At 47.2% G+C, this 19,506-nt stretch overlaps 1 protein-coding gene across 5 annotated transcripts in view; it reads left to right on the top strand.

Moving 5' to 3' along the window:
- Positions 1–19,506, top strand: part of SEPTIN11 (septin 11) — a 110,177-nt gene that overhangs the window by 60,411 nt on the left and 30,260 nt on the right. For 4 of the 5 annotated variants that reach the window (XM_081877026.1, XM_081877028.1, XM_081877025.1 and 1 more), the window contains exons 4-6: positions 6,901–7,087; positions 10,842–11,003; positions 18,343–18,502. In XM_081877026.1, coding sequence (XP_081733152.1) covers positions 6,901–7,087; positions 10,842–11,003; positions 18,343–18,502 — 509 coding nt within the window. The remainder of the gene's footprint in view (positions 1–6,900; positions 7,088–10,841; positions 11,004–18,342; positions 18,503–19,506) is intronic. The other variant, XM_081877029.1, reaches the window with a different exon arrangement.

Raw genomic sequence — 19,506 nt, 5'->3', positions numbered from 1 at the left:
GCCATCTTGGGGCTAACATCTGAAGGGAACCCCGTCCATTAACTTCACTTCCCCCTACTTTTTACATGTTCACAGCCCTCTGCCCTGTTAACACATTATGGGCTGTCAGCATACATGAGTGTCTTTGGTGCAGAGGGCACTCGCTCATGTACTACGACTATTATTAATTCTTACTTACTAAATTAGTGTTCTGCCCTTCAACACGAAGGTTCCCACGGTGTTCCCTAGCAGTATATTAAAAGGCACACCACAAAACCAACAATATAACACACAATACAAGAATTGTCAACCAACAATATGATACACAAATCAAAACGAAACATCAAAATACCAAGAAACCGGGATTCAAACAATCCAACATCAAAGTTTATCTCCTCAAGCAATTAACAAGCCCAGACCTCTGACCCTGGAGCTGAAGAATATCTTGCTTTGGCTTACGTGGGGCCAATGGCTTGAGGTTGGTCATTCATACAGTCTTGAGAGTTGTCAACCACAGTGTTATCCTACTTGACCTCAAATGTTTTTTGCACTTAATGCCTTAGGCACAAAACTGCAGCTCAGAGTTTTCTCCCCAGAATGCATTTGGTTGTCTTAACTGCCTCTCATTACACTCTAGCAAAAAATAAAAATAAAATTTGGCAATCCCAGCAGCACAAGTTTTCCGTTTTTAATCACTAAATCTCTCTTTTTAAGATTGAGATTTGCTGTAGGCTGTCATTCTCCTTGTATAAAACCTCCTCTCCCCTTTAAAACCGAGGAACGGGACCTTGGGAACAGCTGTGGGGGGAATTAGCAGGTTTTTAATTTAGCTCTCAGCATACAAATGGGATGTCCTGATAGCCGGACACTCGATCACAGCAGCTCCCAGCTCATTACAAACTGTTTTGACAAAGAAGGTTCATCTTCAGTTGAACAGCCAGCTGTGGGCAGTATCTCTGTAAAAGCACAGAATTCAGGTCCCAGTCAGCACGTAATCAGGTTCCCTTGCCCAAAGTTGATCTGCTATAAAAGGCTATTCAAAGGTCGGGGGGGTACACAATGTTGCCACATAATTTAGACCCCCTTGGGTGGATGAATAAGGGTTCATGCAGACTTCTTTTTGTGCCAAATTTCTAGGGACAGATCCATATTTCAAAGCTCTGTGTCTGAACCCTTTCCCCCTGCAAAACACCACGGAATCGTATTTTTAATCGTATTATCTTGTATTTTTATGCTGCGCACCTCCCTGAGATCTTTGGATGAAGGATGGTTGTCTTCTACTACTACTACTAGATCAATGGAGGACTGCACCTTTGGGGGATGAAGTCAAACTGCTGGCAGGTTGCAGCAGGCTGTAGAGACTGATATGGGAAAATCATGGGGAATGGGACTCTTGGGAACAAGGGACCCCGGGGGTCATTTAGTCCAACCCCTTGCAATGCAGGGAGAGACATGTTTTGTTGCAGCTGGGGCAGGTTAAGGTGTCTGGTTGTGCTGCTGTCAATGCACCATGTCGTTTCTTCCCTTTCTGCTCCTCCCAGCGGTCATTCCTCCTCTGGTCACTGCTATTGGTGCACGACGTGATTGTCTTGTCTCCGGACAGTCAGTAAATAATAAAACAAACCATCAAATAAAATAATAATCAGACCCAACGACAGTCTGCAGAAAACCCGAATTGCCATTTGTTCCGATTCAGCTGGGTTTTCCTGGGGAAAGCAGTGGGGCAAAAGGGAAGCCCTTTGAAGCATGGACCTAGAAAGCAAAGGGCAAAAATGGTAAGGCTTGTATTCACAGTGTACCTTTGAAGTACATCATTTCCTTGAAAGAATCCTGGGTGCTGCAGTTTATCCATCAGAGAGTTATGATTCCCAGCAAGCTTTAGCAAACCACAGTGCCCAGAATTCTTTGAAGGGGTAAATGTGCTTCGAATGTGCTTTATAAAGTTATATATATGTGATGGGATAGTGAGCTGCTTGTGCGTAAAAGCTTGATCCCTCTGGGGTTTGGCTGGTCATCCAAACCGATGCACTAACGGAGCCCCCAAAGCATGACTCCGTCAGTCGCTGGTAGAATCTGACAGTGGGCGTCTACGGAATTTACGCCAACATAAAAGCTCTTTGACAGACATGCGCTTTCGAGACTCTCTGCGTGACAGTTTCCGGCGAAGGGTGGGCGTTCCCAACGGGGGTCCCGTTACCTCTCCACTACTCTCACTGGAAGCATCCCAGAGCCTCCCCTCCGCTGTGACTCCTGCACTCCCCCTGCTGGTTCCCTCTTCTACTGCAGATTCTCTCCTATTCTCCTGTAGCCTGTCCACCACCTGTCTCTCCGATGGCAGTTCCCTGACATCCACCTCCCCCCCAGGGCCCCCTTCACCCCCTCCCGCCTCCTCTCCCACTGGCGGTGAGGGCGGAAAGCCCCTGAAGGAACTCTCCTTGTCGTCCGAGGATTCTAACACTTCCAGCCACGGCGTACCGTCTCTCTCCCCGTCTTCCTCTTCTTCGTCGGAGTCGGCTTCTTCACCCACCCCTGACTCTGGGAACCCTTCAAACTCTCCTTCCTCATCGGTGGTCCCAAAGTGTTCCCTTCTAAATCGAGCCACGGGTTGCGGTTTTCTTGGGAAACGCTGATGAAATGTTTCTATTAAAACCTCGTCATTGACTACCTCTGCTGGTACCCAAGTGTTTTCCGACTCTGCTTCCCCCTCCCATTCTACCAGATATTCCACCTGATTCCCCTTCCACCTGGAATCAATGATTCCTGCCACGTTCATGTCGCGCTCTCTCTCTTCTATCACGGGCGTTTGGGTGGCCTCTCTCTCACGCTCCCCCCACTCGCGTCCCTCTCGGTACGGCGACAGTAATGACCTGTGAAATACTGGGTGTAATTTCATGTGACTGGGCAGCCTGAGTTTGAATGCCACTGGGTTGACCTGCTGTATGACCTCAAAGGGTCCCAATCTTTTGGGCCTCAATTTCTTACTCCCGCCCTTGAACGGTAGCCCTTGGGTGGACAACCACACCCGGTCCCCCACCCTTATAGTTTCACCTTCCCTCCTATTTCTGTCTGCTTGCTTCTTATATTCTTCCTTGGCTTTCTCTAAGTTAAGTTGAAGCTGACGGTGGATCGCCTCCATCTCTTCAAAAAAATATTCCGCCGCCGGCACGCTCCACCTCTCCCCTCCCTCTCCTGGGAATGCCCGGGGGTGACACCCATAATTTGCCAGGAAGGGACTCATCCCTGTGGACACGTTCTCCGCGTTGTTGTAGGCAAATTCTGCTAGAGGTAACTTATCCACCCAATCATTTTCTCTGTCTTTTACATAACACCTCAGGTATTGTTGTAAAACCCCATTTGCCCTTTCCGCTTGCCCATTGGTTTCTGGGTGCCGGGCAGTTGAGAAATTGAGTTCTACGTGCAGTAAGCTCATAAGTTTCCTCCAGAACCTGGAAGTAAATTGTTTCCCTCTGTCGCTGACCACCCTCAAGGGGGCGCCATGCAACTTGAAAATATGTTCTACAAACAACTTGGCGGTTTCCTCCGCTGTGACTGCATGTGAACAAGCTATAAAATGACACATCTTGGTTAATTGATCTACCACCACCATGACAGCTGTTTTGCCTTTGGATTTTGGCAGGTCCGTCATAAAATCTATGGATACTGCCTCCCATGGCCTTTCGGGCGTGGGTAAGGGTTGTAATAGCCCCGCTGGCGCCACCCTCTCTCCTTTCGCTCGCTGGCACCTGTCGCAACCCCTGACATATTCCCGTACGTCCTCCCTCACCTTGGGCCACCAAAACTCCCTGGTAACCAACCACATGGTTTTGTGCTGTCCAAAATGTCCCGCTGTGGGGCTGTCATGCAACTGCTTGAGTACTCTGCCCCTCAATTCCCCGTCGGGTATGTACAGTGCCCCTTTGTAATACAACGCCCCGTTCTTTTCTTCGAACCCCCCTGTGTTCTCCTCTGTCCTCCGGAGCTCTCTGAGTTTCTCTTGGGCGTATTCATCGTTCTCCGTACCCTCTATCAGTTCCCTCTGCCCCACCAATGCCGCCCCACACACCCAGCGGTCTTCAGGGATTACATGCCTTGCCTCAGGCGCTCCCTCCCCCTCTAAGTACTCAGGTTTCCTGGAAAGAGCGTCCGCCCTCACGTTTTCGGAGCCGGGCACGTAACGAATCTCAAAGTGGAATTTGGAGAACTCCTGGGCCCATCTCACTTGTCTCTGGTTCAGCACTCGGGCTGTTCTCCAGTATTCCAGATTTTTGTGGTCAGTTCGGACTTGAACCTTGTGCTGCGCCCCAATCAGCAAGTGCCGCCATTTCCGGAATGCTTCATGAATGGCGAGCAGTTCTCGGTCGTACACTGTGTAGTTCCTCTCTGATTTGTTCAACTTCCGCGAGAAGAATGCACACGGTCTCCATTCAGACGTATCTTTTCCCGGCTGGAGAAGAACGGTTGCAGTTCGGTGTGTCGTGCCACCCTCATTATCATTGGTACAGTCTGTTGGCTCACTTCTCCTCCCAACAGCTCCCTCCCATCAATCGTGGTAACCTGCAAAGGCTTACTCAATGGGATAGTCTGTATTTGGTGTGCAGCTGCAAACTCTTTGCTCATGAAATTACATGAGCTACCTGAATCCAATAGCGCCTTTATCTTCAGTGGGTGTCCGTTTGCCAGTTCCAGCAACACCTCTATCACAAGCGCTGGTCTTGGAGGTTCCGGCGTGGGCACATTCATTACTCCCTGGCCTGGCTGCTGTGCCCTGATGTTGGCAACCAGGCGTTGGCTTTTACTGGCTCCGTGATTTCTTCTTCCTCCTTCCCCCCAACAGTTCCCGCCATCCCTTGCCATTCCTTCCTTTGCGGACAGACTCTGGCAAAGTGACCTGGCTGTTGGCAGAGATAGCATCTCTTGCCGCTCTTTCCCTCCTTCTTCCGCCCTTCACTGGTGTTTGAAACTGCGCGCGCGCGCGCTGTTCCAAGTTCCATCGGCTCTGCTGGCGGGAAAGGCTGCTCCGGAATCTCTGGAATGCGGAAGTCCTTCCAACGTTCCCCCTTTCCTTCCCGCTTTTCCATAGCTCTAGCTTCCTGGCGTGCCCCAATGGACAGCGCTGATTTAGTCAGCTGATCCATAGACTCCGCCCTAGGCGCCCGGGAAAGTTCATCTTTCACTGCCGGAGAGAGACCTTCTTCAAACAGCATTTGAATAGGTTCACTAGCAAGGTCCCACCCAAGTCTATGAATCAGCATGGTGAACTCAGTCCAGTACTCACGTACAGATCGGCTCCCCTGTTTACACGCCATTAACTGCCTGCGCACCACTCCCTGCTCGATCTCGCTGGAAAACATCAAGTCCATGGCGCGGAAAAACTTCATTGTGTCCTTTAAGATTTCATTATTGGCTGCCATCAGGGGCCGAACCCAGTCCCTCGCCCCTCCCTCTAGATGGCCAATCACGTACGCCACTCTAGAGTTCTCGTCGGGGAAGTCATCAAACAGTAGATTGAGAACATATTGCATCTCTGTCCTAAAGGCTTGATAGTTCCGGGGATCCCCCCCAAATTTCTGCACCAGTCCAGGCACCCGTCTGGCAAGTGGGGTGGTCTTCCCCTTATCTGCATCTTGAGCCCTCCTCTCCTCGAGCCTCGCCGTTTGCAGTGCCAGCTGGACCTCCAACGCCCTGTACCTTTGTTCCAGGCTTGGATCTGCGCCAGCTCCCGCTCCTGCTCCTCCGGTTCCGGATGGTTCGCTCATGATGCCTTCTGCTTGCACAAGCTGCTTTCAAAGACTGTCAGATTGCTGTGATGGGATAGTGAGCTGCTTGTGCGTAAAAGCTTGATCCCTCTGGGGTTTGGCTGGTCATCCAAACCGATGCACTAACGGAGCCCCCAAAGCATGACTCCGTCAGTCGCTGGTAGAATCTGACAGTGGGCGTCTACGGAATTTACGCCAACATAAAAGCTCTTTGACAGACATGCGCTTTCGAGACTCTCTGCGTGACAGTTTCCGGCGAAGGGTGGGCGTTCCCAACGGGGGTCCCGTTACCTCTCCACTACTCTCACTGGAAGCATCCCAGAGCCTCCCCTCCGCTGTGACTCCTGCACTCCCCCTGCTGGTTCCCTCTTCTACTGCAGATTCTCTCCTATTCTCCTGTAGCCTGTCCACCACCTGTCTCTCCGATGGCAGTTCCCTGACAATATAGCTTGAGTGCAGTCCAAGTGCTCAGGCTGGGTTACATTTTTCAAACATGGCAATACCTACCTGCCCTGTGTATGGTGCCAGCCAGCAGCCTGCTATGTGAAACTTGAGCAAACTCTTGCCAGCCTTCCCACCATCTTGACCTGTAAAGGTAAAGGGACCGCTGACCATTAGGTCCAATCGTGGCCGACTCTGGGGTTGCGGCACTCATCTCGCTTTATTGGCCAAGGGAGCCGGTGTACAGCTTCCAGGTCATGTGGCCAGCATGACTAAGCCGCTTCTGGTGAACCAGAGCAGCACACGGAAACGCCGTTTACCTTCCCGCCGGAGCGGTACCTATTTATCTACTTGCACTTTGATGTGCTTTCGAACTGCTAGGTTGGCAGGAGCAGGGACCGAGCAACGGGAGCTCACCCCCTTGCGGGGATTTGAACTGCTGACCTTCTGATCAGCAAGTCCTAGGCTCTGTGGTTTAACCCACAGCGCCACCCGCGTCCCTCATCTTGACCTGTACTTGCCATGATTTACACAAGATGGCGGACAGGGGGTGGTTGAAAAACTTGAAAAGAAACCTAATCCTCTTCCTCTCCTGTTGATACCTTGGCTTTTGGTTTTAGTGTGAGAGGAAGACTGGTCTTATAACTGTACTGGAAGTCACCTTGACGAAAACCCTATAATGGCAGTTGCATCCGGGTTTGAAATGTGATTCTTCTGTTTTCAGCTACAAGCCCATTGTGGAATACATAGATGCCCAGTTTGAAGCCTACCTGCAGGAGGAACTGAAGATCAAGCGTTCCCTCTTTAATTACCACGACACCAGGATTCACGCTTGCTTATACTTCATCGCACCTACTGGCCACTCGCTGAAATCTCTTGATCTGGTCACCATGAAGAAGCTCGACAGTAAGGTACTCCGCATCTCACCTTGATGAGACCTTGCCTTGCTAGTCACACAGTTATAACAGCGAAGCATATTTCTGTTGCGGAGAATTGTGGAGCGAAATAAAAATGCCATGCTAATTCACTTAATGGTAAGAAGCTTTGAGAGCGAGAGGTGGCGTTTTGATGGAGGGGCAGGATTCTGAAACTGTGGCTGATGCCACTTAATGTGTTGTTTGGCCCCCAATGTGCTTCCTTCCCCACGCCCAGAATTGTGCTTATTTAAATTCAGGCAGATTTACTTAAAACCTACAGTTAATCAACTGAAAGGCTCCTTTAAAAAGTAATTTTTAAAATGATTCTGGATTCCGCCCCCTGCCAGAATAGACATTTGCTGAAAATAAGGCCTTTAATTTTGGCACAAGTTTGTTGGGGGTTTTTTTGGTTTTTGGTTTTTGCTTTTCTTCCAAATAAGGATTAGCAGCACCCACAGGAAGTGAGTTTATATAATATAAGAGGATTGTCAAGCACTGTCTGTAGTTAAAAAGCTCTTGATTTCTGGGTCAATATTAACATCATCTCTACCAGGGTGGTTGTTTTTTTTAAAAAAAACAAATCCGCTGGTTTTATGGAAGGAAATTGCACCTAAGCAGTCCTTAACCTTGCAGCTTACGTGTGGTTCCTTCTTTTCCCTTACAAATGATCGACCTCATAAAGCTAGAGAGAAACCCAGTTTGTGGCCCTGGAAGCATATTGTGAATCACTTGCATAGCACTAAAGAAAGTCCTCAAGATGCTTTACCTTTTGCACAACCCTGTGTATTTATATAGAAGAAAGTCTCATAGGACTTTCTGCTAAGTAAGTAGGTGTTGCAGCCGCAGCCCTGATCTGCTCTGTTTCCCAGCAACCTTGTGACTATTGTTCCCACTTTATGCACAGGAAACTAATCAGAAAAACAAGTGATATTTCCTAGACCTGTTTAGTGGTCTTGCTTGGCTGTCATGGTAAACTGTGGTTTGCTGTGATGCAAAAAAGCCTGTGCAAGCCTTGGACTTTCCCCTCCCTTCTTCCAGCACCTTGCTCTTCCATTTTTAGCTGTTCTCATTTTAGCATCATGCCTGAACGCAGAAGAAACTGTGGTTTGCCTTAACTGTGGCTTACTGAAGTGTCCCAACTTCAAACGTTGCTTTACCGAAGTAGGATTGTTTCAACAAACCATTGTTATGATAATGACAATGGTAATGGTAATGATCATTACGATGTAATGATAAAGCTAATAAAAAATGAGTGAAATGCAAGCTTCTGATCTCCTTGCAGTTGTGTCTGTGGACTGGGACCGCATGAACTTGAGGTGTTCACGGGTTTCACTTACCGGTAATTCACTTAAATTCTCTCAGAGCCAGACCACTGAGCCTCTAGCAGATTTCAAACAGGTTTCCATATGCAGCTGAACTTTCTTCTTTCCAGCTCACATTCAGAATATTCATGTGTGTGCACAGATAGCAGCACCCAAGGAGCCCAAAGGCTCTTAGAATTCAAATTCATGGTCGCGCTATCTCCTTTTGTTTGAAATGCGTTACTACAGTCTGGGTGACACACAGCATTTCCTGTTCACCAGAAAGCAGAGAGGAAACAGCTACTTGTGTGTGACTTCTATTTATGGCCAACTCCTTTGCTCTGAAATGCAAATTGGTGGATCTTATCTGTTTCACTGCCGGTGTAGCTAATTAAGAAAAGAAAAAGAAGGAAATGAGATGATAGGCTGCACAAAGGTCTGCAATTCACATTCAAGGGTATTTAATAAGGTCTTCATTCACCACAACTTCATAACCTGAATTCCATCACCTGGAAAGCTTGGCTTGGCTTTGCATTGAACAAAATAGATGGTGCATGTGAAATGGAAGAAGCGTAGTTAGATTTGCCAGCCTGGCATTTTTATGGGTGATAGCTGTGTGAAGAGAATAGCTTGGGGCAGGTTTAAATGGTAAAGCCTCCATCGAGGGCAGTGGCAATTGGCCTTGTGGGATGATAGTTCCTTTGCAAGCAGGGCTCCCTGATGGTGCCGATCAGCTGATTGGTGCTGACAGCAAGCCCCCCTGGAATTCATTGTGTTGTAAATAAAAATCTGCCCGTATAGAGTCCTTGCGTAGGTTCCCTATTGGTAGGAGAAAATAACAGAGGCCAACCAGAGAATATTGAGAATCAAAGCAGTTAATAAGCCTGATCTTTATTGATCTGTTGCAGCAGGGTCCTCACTCACCACACGCAGGAAGGAGGAGGAACCCAGAACCAAGGTGTGCCTGCCCTTATATAGACATTTTAAATTCCCTGCCTTGGAGCTCAAGACCACCCCTCCATACATCACAGAAGGGGTGTAACCTAAGACCACCCCCCAGATACATCATACCTACACCACAGAAAAGGCGGTTGACAGCAGAAATCTGAGTGTGTTGTTTATCTCTTCTGACAGGTTACCTGTTTAATGGTCGCTTGATTGGATTGCCTGGGGAGCCTGGACAGTCTTTTGTAATGTTAAATACTTAGTTCCTGGGCCAGGTCACAGGCTCACACCCTATTCATATCTTAAATGTGGCCTTAAGACAGAATTTGTTAAGGAGAAGACAATGGGGAGGCCTTTCCATTTTCCTTTGACCTTGCAGAGAAAACATTTGGTCAGTTTGGGAATCAAAAATGGTTTCAGGTCGGTCTTCCTGTGCTGATCTATGTAGGTGTTTGGTTGATACGCTTATGAACATTACCATATATCTAAGACCTCAAAATTCCTATCACACTTGTACTGAGGAGTTCCCCATATAGGGGACTCCCTTGTGCAGCTGGGGGGGGGGGGGCTTGCTGTCAGTGAGCCCTGCTCCGTTCATTTCCAGGGATGGAATCTAAACAGCCCCTGCAAACAGCGCTTCCAAAGGGCTTGCTTGCTGCCTGGCGTCAGGGGACCGACAGGTATCTGCCAAACCTGGTCTGCAGGGTGTGGGGAATTAAGAAATTGGCCTGCCAGTTCCACACCCCTGCCATAATTGGCAGGAAGCAGCTGTAGCTCTTCCTTGTCAAATAATCAGAGCTCAGGGTTCAAGTGCAAGGGGCCTATCTGTCCCAGGAGCTTCTCTGTTCTAACTCAGCGGAGCTGGACTTGCTTTCATATTCAGTCAGTTATAGTGGGAGATATTCCAGCACATGTTGTTGTTGTTTAGTTGTGTCTGACTCTTCGTGACCCCATGGACCAGAGTACACCAGGCACTCCTGTCTTCCACTGCCTCCTGCAGTTTGGTCAAACTCATGCTGGTAGCTTCAAGAACACTATCCAACCATCTCGTCCTCTGTCATCCCCTTCTCCTTGTGCCCTCCATCTTTCCCAACATCAGGGTCTTTTCCAGGGAGTCTTCTCTTCTCATCAGGTGGCCAAAGTATTGGAGCCTCAGCTTCAGGATCTGTCCTTCCAGTGAGCACTCAGGGCTGATTTCCTTCAGAATGGAGAGGTTTGATCTTCTTACAGTCCATGGGGCTCTCAAGAGTCTCCTCCAGCACCATAATTCAAAAGCATCAATTATTCGGCGATCAGCCTTCTTTATGGTCCAGCACATAATAAGGGTTAATATTGTCCAGGCAAAAGGAAAAGGAAAACTGTGTATGAGTTTGGTTTCGTACAAAAGGGTTGGGCATCCTTTTGATTTGCTGCCATTCTCCTCCTGCTGCTTTCCATTGGAGAGTCCCTGCATCACCAGCCACCGGCGCAGTATGACTGATTGCTCTCTGTTTGCATTGCAGGTGAACATCATCCCCATAATCGCCAAAGCTGACACCATTGCGAAAAACGAGCTGCATAAATTCAAGAGCAAAATCATGAGCGAGCTGGTCAGCAACGGAGTCCAGATCTACCAGTTCCCCACGGATGAAGAGACAGTGGCCGAGATTAATGCCACAATGAGTGTAAGCCTTGTTTTCCTTGTGTCCTCCATCCCTGCTCTTGAAAGACATGGGAATACAGGAAGTTGCCTTATACAGAGTCAGGCCACTGGCCCATCTAACTCAGTACACTGACTGGCAACATTTCTCCAGGGTTTCACATCAAGGTCTCTCTCTCAGACCGACCTGGAGATGCTGGGGATTGAACCTAAAACCTTCTGCATTCAAAACAGATCCTCTAACCTCTGGGCTATGTCCAGGCCGCGTTGTGTCACTCTTTGGCTTTCTAAGCCAACTACACCTTGGATGCAGCCTAGGGCTTATCCACACTTAATCTTTCCTCCACTCTTTCCAGGAATGGTCCACAATTTAAAACTCTGCGTCCGAGCCCCATCCCACCACCCACCCACCCTTTTTTTTTTTTTTTTTTTTTTTTTGCTCCAGAGCTTTCTCCTCAAAAACTGCTCCTTAAAGCTCAATAGGTGCAAACATCACCCAGTTGGCATTTGTTCCAATTCAGCTTTAAAGAATGGTTTCCTCTGCAAAAGCTCAGAGCCAATAAAAACACCCAAAACCGCTTACGCATGAGGCATTAAAGTGCTGGTCTCTACCTGGAAAGAGCAGAGCAAAAGGATGGTAATAATAATAATAATAATAATAATAATAATAATAATAATAATAATAATAATAATAATACAGTTCTCGAATGTAATCCATTCCGGAAGACTGTTCGATTTCCAAAACATTCTAAAACTGAGGCACAAAGGGCTGTCTGCAAATTCAACTGATAAAATTGAACAACACGCAGCGGAAGCTGTTCAATTTCCAAGGCGTGTTTGAAAATGAAAGCATTTACTTCCGGGTTTTCGGCATTTGTTAGTCAGCGGAGACGTTCAAGAACCGAAGTAGAACAACAACAACAACAACAACAACAACAACAACAACAATAATAATAATAATTTATTATTTATACCCCGCCCATCTGGCTGGGTTTCCCCAACCACTCTGGGCGGCTTCCAACAAAGTGTTAAAATACAGTGGTCTGTTAAACATTAAAAGCTTCCCTAGATAGGGCTGCCTTCAGATGTCTTCTAAAAGTCTGATAGTTTGTTCTTCTCTTTGACATCTGGTGGGAGGGCATTCCACAGGGCAGGTGCCACCACCGAGAAGGCCCTCTGCCTGGTTCCCTGTAACTTGGCTTCTCTCAGCGAGGGAACCGCCAGAAGGCCCTTGGTGCTGGACCTATCTAGCAAAACAGGAATTGTTGGTTTGACTGCATTTTAAATATCCCACACCAGATGTTTCTGGGATGCCCACAAGCAGGACCTGAGTGTAACATTGGCAGCTCCCGGCAACTAGTACGCAGAGGCACTCTGCCTCTGCCTCTGACAATGGAGGTGGAGTTGTGGCTAGTAGCTACGGAGAGCCTTCTCCTCCATGAGTTAGACTCCTCATTTTGTCACTGCAATGCAAGTAAATGGGGAAGACTTCTTTTCCTGGCTCTCCAGCTCTGCTGATGGTGAGAGAGACAGAAGAGCTCAAATGTGCGAGGAGAAGTAGGTGGGGCTGGAGGCTGCCCCATGGCGTGCTGCTTGGCCATAGCCGCAGTGTGGAGTAGAAGCTGCCCCAGTGTGGGTGCTTGTGACAAGGCGACAGGGAGCAGGGAGGAGAGACATTTATTCCAGCCACAGAAATGTCCAAGCGGCAGCTGTCCTGCACAGCATGTAAGCGAGAGCCTTTCTCCACATATCTGGCCAGCTCTTGGCTCTTCTCCTGCCCCAGACTGGGCATGGCCCCTGGCCTTCCCCCAAAATGCAAGCCAGCTCTTCAGAATTGCACACAGCGTAATGAAAACACCACCTGGACGAGTCCTGAGAGACCGAAAACAGACCCAGCTTCCTCTTGGCTTTGGCTCTCGTTTCTAAACACACAATATCCTGGACGGGGAAGAATCCCAAGTGCATCTTTTATGGCTATGAGGGCTGGGCTAGGCGCGTCTTTTTTCGGCACAAGCTCAGCTGCTGTTTACTGGCGGATTCCAAGAGCTCCAGTGTGGTTTTGAGGTTTTTTGGTTTGGAGCTTAGGAAATGCAGGAGGAAATGAAGTGCGCCATTCTGGCCAGTCCAGGGGGCCGTGTGTCTTGTCTGTCTCAATGCATTGCATGGTTAGAAGCTCAGTGAAGAGTTGACCATATGCAGAAATGCTCAGTAAGTAGTGGCCCATAGGCCAAATGTATTGCGCTTTCTCCCCTTCTGACTCCAGAGACAGAAGTGGGTAGGGTGGGTGGATGAGCAGTAAAACAGTACGTTTCTGAGCACAATTCAAACGGCCTTGGTCCAGTATATCTGAAGGAGCGTCTCCACCCCCATTGTTCTGCCCGGACACTGAGGTCCAGCGCCGAGGGCCTTCTGGCAGTTTCCTCACTGCGAGAAGCCAAGTTACAGGGAACCAGGCAGAGGGCCTTCTCGGTGGTGGCACCCAACCTGTGAAACACCCTCCCACCAGATGTCAAAGAGAACAATAACTACCAGACTTTTAGAAGACATCTGAAGGCAGCCCTGTTTAGGGAAGCTTTTAATGTTTGATATATTACGGTATTTTAATAGTTTGTTGGAAGCTGCCCAAAGTGGCTGGGGAAGCCCAGCCTGATGGGCGGGCTATAAATAAATTATTATTATTATTATTATTATTATTATTATTATTATTATTATTAGGTGGCTCATTGGAAAGGCTGTGTTCTTCCATCCCACATTCTCTTCTCCAAAGGGGTCCTTCAGCAAAACAAAGTGCTGAGCAAAGGACACGAAAACTTCAGCTTTACGTACCTGAAAGAATGCTTTCAGTTCAGACATCACCCCAAACCATGTTTTCTCCAGCCACAGTTTAGAAGCCAGATGATGGTTGGACCCTTCCAACCACATGAGGGGACACAATCCTGTTTTCTGTGGCCCACCTTCCTCTCAAGTCAGAGATACAATTCAGCTGTGGCTTGCCAGTCAATACATCGATTCATTCATGAAGTGCTTCCTGTGAAATATCTCAGAAGAGAGTTAACAATAAAAACATCGGTAAAACAATTTCGTCTGTACAAAAAACCCCAGTTAAGGCGATGTCACTTATGAACAGTTTGAAAACCAATATGAATGCTTTGGGCCCAACCACACAATGCTATTGCATGGAGGTCTTGTTTATAGGCTTCCCATAGGCATCTGGTTGGCTGTTGCAATAATAATAATAAATAAATAAATAATTTGTGCCCCACCCATCTGGCTGGGTCTCCCCAGCCACTCTGGGCGGCTTCCAACAAAGATTACAAATACATTAAAATGTCACACATTAAAAACTTCCCTGAACAGGGCTGCCTTCAGATGTCTTATAAATGTCAGGTAGTTGTTTATTTCCTTGACATCTGGTGGGAGGGCATTCCACAGGGCGGGCGCCAGTACCGAGAAGGCCCTCTGCCTGGTTCCCTGTAGCTTTGCTTCTCGCAGTGAGGGAACCGCCAGAAGGCCCTCTGCCACAGGGGCTGGATAAAACTGGCCGTGGGGTCGGATTAGGCCCCCAAAACAGACTTTGGACGTGCCTGCACTGAGTGATCTTGTTGCATCCTGAACCAGGCTTCGAATATTTGTTATAAAACTGTGCCATTAGTGGTGATTATTAATTCCACGCCAAACTTTTAATGGTGAATAGGGAGAAGGTACATTTTCCTGAAATATTCTCCCAGACATCTTTGTATCACAGCATGCTTTTAAAATTCTTTTTATCGTAGCTTCTTCTTCTACTGTAATTATATCTGTCGAGAACCATTCTTTAATCGCTGCTATGTTCGCTGCTTTATAGTATCCTCACTTGCTGCTGCATTGCCTCCAATAACTACTGCTGACCCTTTTGAAACAAGCATCTATGCATCCTCCTTCCACAGGCTGCCTTGGCTGGCTGGCTAGTTTAGGCATCTTGGACTAGAGCCAGGCTTCCTTTTTAAAGTCCCCTTTTCCTTCCTCCTTTAGTGAAAGCTAATAAAATGGGGCGGGGAGAATCTCGACTTCCTTCCATTCACCCTGCTCCCCACTCCCTAGGAAGTGTCAGCTTGTGCTATGGACCATCAGTATGTAAACTGCACAAGCACATCTAAACAGAACGAGGAGGAAGCAGACAGTGAGTGCCTGAGTCACAATTCTCTCCCCTGAACACTCCTTTCCCAGGTCAATTTACGATTCCGTTATCCCATTTATTGCTGTCATATCTGTTTGTCTTGCAACCCTCCCCACCCTCCCCCTAGAAGGAAAGCACATCCAGCTACTGCGTGTTTCGGGAGGTATGTGCATTCTCAGGCCCCATCCGTATTTTTTTTAAAAAAAGTAAATAAAATTATTTGCAAATACGATGAAAAGAAAGAAAGGGTGGCTAAGTACAGTGGTGCCTCGCAAGATGAAAATAATCCGTTCCGCGAGTCCCTTCATCTAGCAGTTTTTTCGTCTTGCGAAGCAAGCCCATTGACGGCTTAGCGGATTAGCGCTATTAGTGGCTTTTAGCGGCTTAGCGGCTTATCGGATAAGCAGATAAGCGGCTTAGCGGCTTAGAAAAAGGGGGGGAGGAAAAAAACCCACAGGAACTCGCAAGACATTTTTGTCTTGCGAAGCAAGCCCATAGGAAATTTGTTTTGCGAAGCACCTCCAAAACGGAAAACCCTTTCGTCTAGCGGGTTTTCCATCTTGCGAGGCATTCGTCTTGCGGGGCACCACTGTATTGGAAAGGGAATCAGTTACCCACTAGGGGAGAATGGTTATGTAAGCTTTCAGAATGTTTAGAATTAGCCAAATTGGCAGATATAATAAGACAGAAAGCAAAAAGTGAAGTGAAAAAGGAATGGGAGTGTCAAAATGAATACCTTAAAAGTCAAGGTTCGAGGACAGAAATCTGGCTGAGTCTGGAATAACCTTGTGAAGTGAAAGGATAAGAAAGAGGGATTTATATCTAGATGCTAGTATAGAGGTGATAAGGAAAACAAGAAGACATAATGAGAGGTAAAGGAGGTGCTGTGGGATTGGTGGAAGTCAATGTTTGTTTTTCTTTTTAGTGTTTATATTACTAACTTGTAAGATATGGATTTGGGTTTTTTTTTTGTATGTTGGGTTTTGTGTATTGTTATTTTTTGATATTTTTTATGTTGTGTGGAAAATACTAATAAAATTTTAAAAAATTAAAAAAGGAAAGGAAAGGAAAGGAAAGGAAAGGAAAGGAAAGGGAAGGAAAGGAAAGGGAAGGGAAGGAAGAAAGAAAGAGGGAAATAATGCCAGCTGATACTGACAATATAAACATTCCATCAATCCTAATTTGAAGGTATAAGCATTCAGGCCCCTTTCAGATGTTGTTTCTGCTGCTTTTGGGGGCGGGGGAAGGCAGGTATGAGATATGATTGACCCCTCTGCCTTACTCACACTGCTTGCATGTGACTCTCATCCAAAGTCAGCCCCACCAACTCTTTGGCAGTATTTATCATATGTGCATCAGGTTTAAGGAGTGATTTATGGGTCGAACTGCATGCGCTGATGTGAAGTTCAGGCGAGGTTCGTAACTCAGTGGTGGGGCATCTGTTCTGCATGCAGAAGGTTCTAGGTTCAATCCTGGCCTCTCCAGGTGGGGCTGGGAAGGACTCTCATTCTGAAACCTTGGAGAACTGCTGCCAGTCAGTGTGGGCAGCACTGAGTTTGATGGACCCAAGGGGTGCGCTCTTCTTTAGGAAGACTAGGTATGTGGCTAGAATTCTGCAGGACCACAGAAGAAAGTGGTCTCAAGATTCAACGTCCTGAGAATCCCTGCTTCTGTTTTTAAAAAGCAAGCAGTGATGTACATGAAAGTGTTGCCCATACAGCCAACTAAACCTCAAAAGTGAGAGGAGACGCTGAAAAAAGGTTCCCTGTGATTAGGGACATGCTTTCAGTACTATAAAAAAGGTAAAGGTAAAGGGACCCTTGACCATTAGGTCCAACTATACCTAGTTGCTTAATGCTCTCCACGTCAAGCATGTGGGATACTGATGAGTACTGAATCATACATTTCTGAGCACAATTCAAAGTGTTGGTGCTCACCTTTAAAGCCCTAAACGGCCTCGGCCCAGTATACCTGAAGGAGCGTCTCCACCCCCATCGTTCTGCCCAGACGCTGAGGTCCAGCTCTGAGGGCCTTCTGGCGGTACCCTCATTGCGAGAAGCAAAGCTACAGGGAACCAGGCAGAGGGCCTTCTCAGTAGTGGCTTCCTGTGAAATGCCCTCTCATCAGATTTCAAGGAAATATACAACTATCTGACTTTTAGAAGACATCTGAAGGCAACCCTATTTAGGGATGTTTTAAATGTTTGGTGTTTATCGTGTTTTTAATATTCTGTTGGGAGCCACCCAGGGTGGCTGGGGAAACCCAGCCAGATGGGTGGGATACAAATAATAATTTATTATTATTATTATTATTATTATTATTATTATTGTCATCATTATTATTAACTGTATCTAAATACTGCCCAATGAAAATGCTAAGGTTGTGTTTAATTCCTAGGGAAGGAAGCTGTTTCTTTGGGTGTGCATGTGTTAAGACTGTTTATTAAGATCTTCTATCATCAAATGAAAGCCAGCAAAGAAACACTAAAAACTTGGGAGCATATACAGTGGATGCTCGGGTTGTGAACGTGATCCGTGTAGGATGCATGTTCGCAACCCGCAGCGTTCGCAACCCACGTCTGCACATGCGCGGGTTGCAATTCAGCACTTCTGCGCATGTGCGACCGCCAGAACCCGGAAGTAACCCGTTCCGGTACTTCCAAGTTTTGGCGGTCCGCAACCCCCAAAGAAGCACAACCTAAAGCGGCTGTAACCCAAGGTAGGACTGTACCCCTATACATTTGGTCTCAACAAACCTAAGAGCAAAACAAGCAGACAACAGAAAATCTCCCACCAATATGCAATTCTAAGCTAAGATGTCCCTGTTTCCCGGGGACAGTCCTCAGATTTACAAATCAGTCCCCATACAAAATCCATTGAAGTTGAAAAATGTCCCCAGATTCATTGGAAAAAAAGCTGGTAACCTTATTCTAAACAAACAAACAAGTAAAAGGGAACCAGAGAATCAGGCCACCAAAGAAGAAGAAGAAACCAGCTCACTCAGCCTATAATACCACTCAGATATTAGGAGACTGTTTTGATCTGCCGCTTGCTGTCCTTGATTCCCACCAAGCCTGTTCTTCGAAAAGTTAGGCTGTGTTCCAGAAACACTTGGACAACTTCTAAATCAGTGAAAGCCAGCACAGTTGTCTGTTGAAGTGTTTTCTTCCCACTGCTTTTACTCCCCCCCCCCTTTTTTTCCATTTAAGGAAAATATGTCTGGCAAAGCAACTGAAGGCTCCCATGGTCTTCCTCTGCCTCTTGCCTTGCAGGTCCACCTCCCGTTTGCGGTGGTTGGCAGCACTGAAGAAGTGAAAATTGGCAATAAGATGGCCAAGGCCAGGCAATACCCATGGGGAGTCGTGCAAGGTATGTCGGCTGCAGAGGTGGGGTCGGGTGGCAGATCTGCTTGCTCAGCTTTGGTTTAGTGAAATGCAGGGTGGCACCATAAAACCTAATTTCTTTGAGCAACAGAAAAAGAGAGAGTGAGAAAGAAAATGTGAAGAGCATATTAAGATGGTAGCTGGGACCCCAAAAGCTGTGTCAGATGCAGAAATCTTCTCTTTCCCCAGAAGCATCTTTTGCCAGCTGCACCTGATATGTTCCTGGACTAAGAGAGCTTTAACCACAGTATTTTAGACACCGGTAACTTCAGGATTTAGATCACTGCAGTGCACTTTCTGTGGGGCTGCCCTTGTTCTTGGCCTGGAGGTTGCAGTTTCTGGATCTGCTGGAGTTCTTGCACTGGGTATCTGGCTAGAGTTTCTGACTTGAAGGCCCGAGTTCAAATCCATACTCATGCATTTGCCTGGGTTAAGTTGTGCACTGTGCTTTTTACAGGTGCACTGTACAGCGGTACCTATGGTTGCGGACTTAATTCATTCCGGAGGTCCATTCTTAACCTGAAACCCTTCTTAACCCGAGGTACCACTTTAGCTAATGGGGCCTCCTGCTTCCACGCAATTTCTGTTCTCATCCTGAAGCAAAGTTCTTAACCCGAGGTACTACTTCCGGGTTAGCGGAGTCTGTAACCCAAAATGTTTGTAACCCGAGGTACCACTGTACTACACATTATCAGATGCTAAAATGTTTGCAACCTTAACGCAATGAGATAGGAATCCAGAGGGCGCCCACTGCTGAAGCATGGAGGCCGAATCTCCTTTCTCTATAAGTTGTAACAGTCAACTGTCATGGGAGACTGCAGTACTATAAAAGTGAAGACCAGAAATGACAGCTGGGAACAACTGCTGTTTGGAAAGCTATGGCTTGTTTAATATATACACTCCGTTTCTTGTGTCTCTTGCAAAGAAATATAAGCTGGGGCCTTTCAGAGCAGCTGTAGCATAATGATTAAAGGGCCTGATTCATGAAAA

Source organism: Podarcis erhardii (genome assembly GCF_964252035.2).
Source record: "Podarcis erhardii genome assembly, chromosome: 9".
Classification (NCBI taxonomy): domain Eukaryota; kingdom Metazoa; phylum Chordata; class Lepidosauria; order Squamata; family Lacertidae; genus Podarcis; species Podarcis erhardii.
This window is presented reverse-complemented; position numbering and strand designations above follow the sequence as displayed.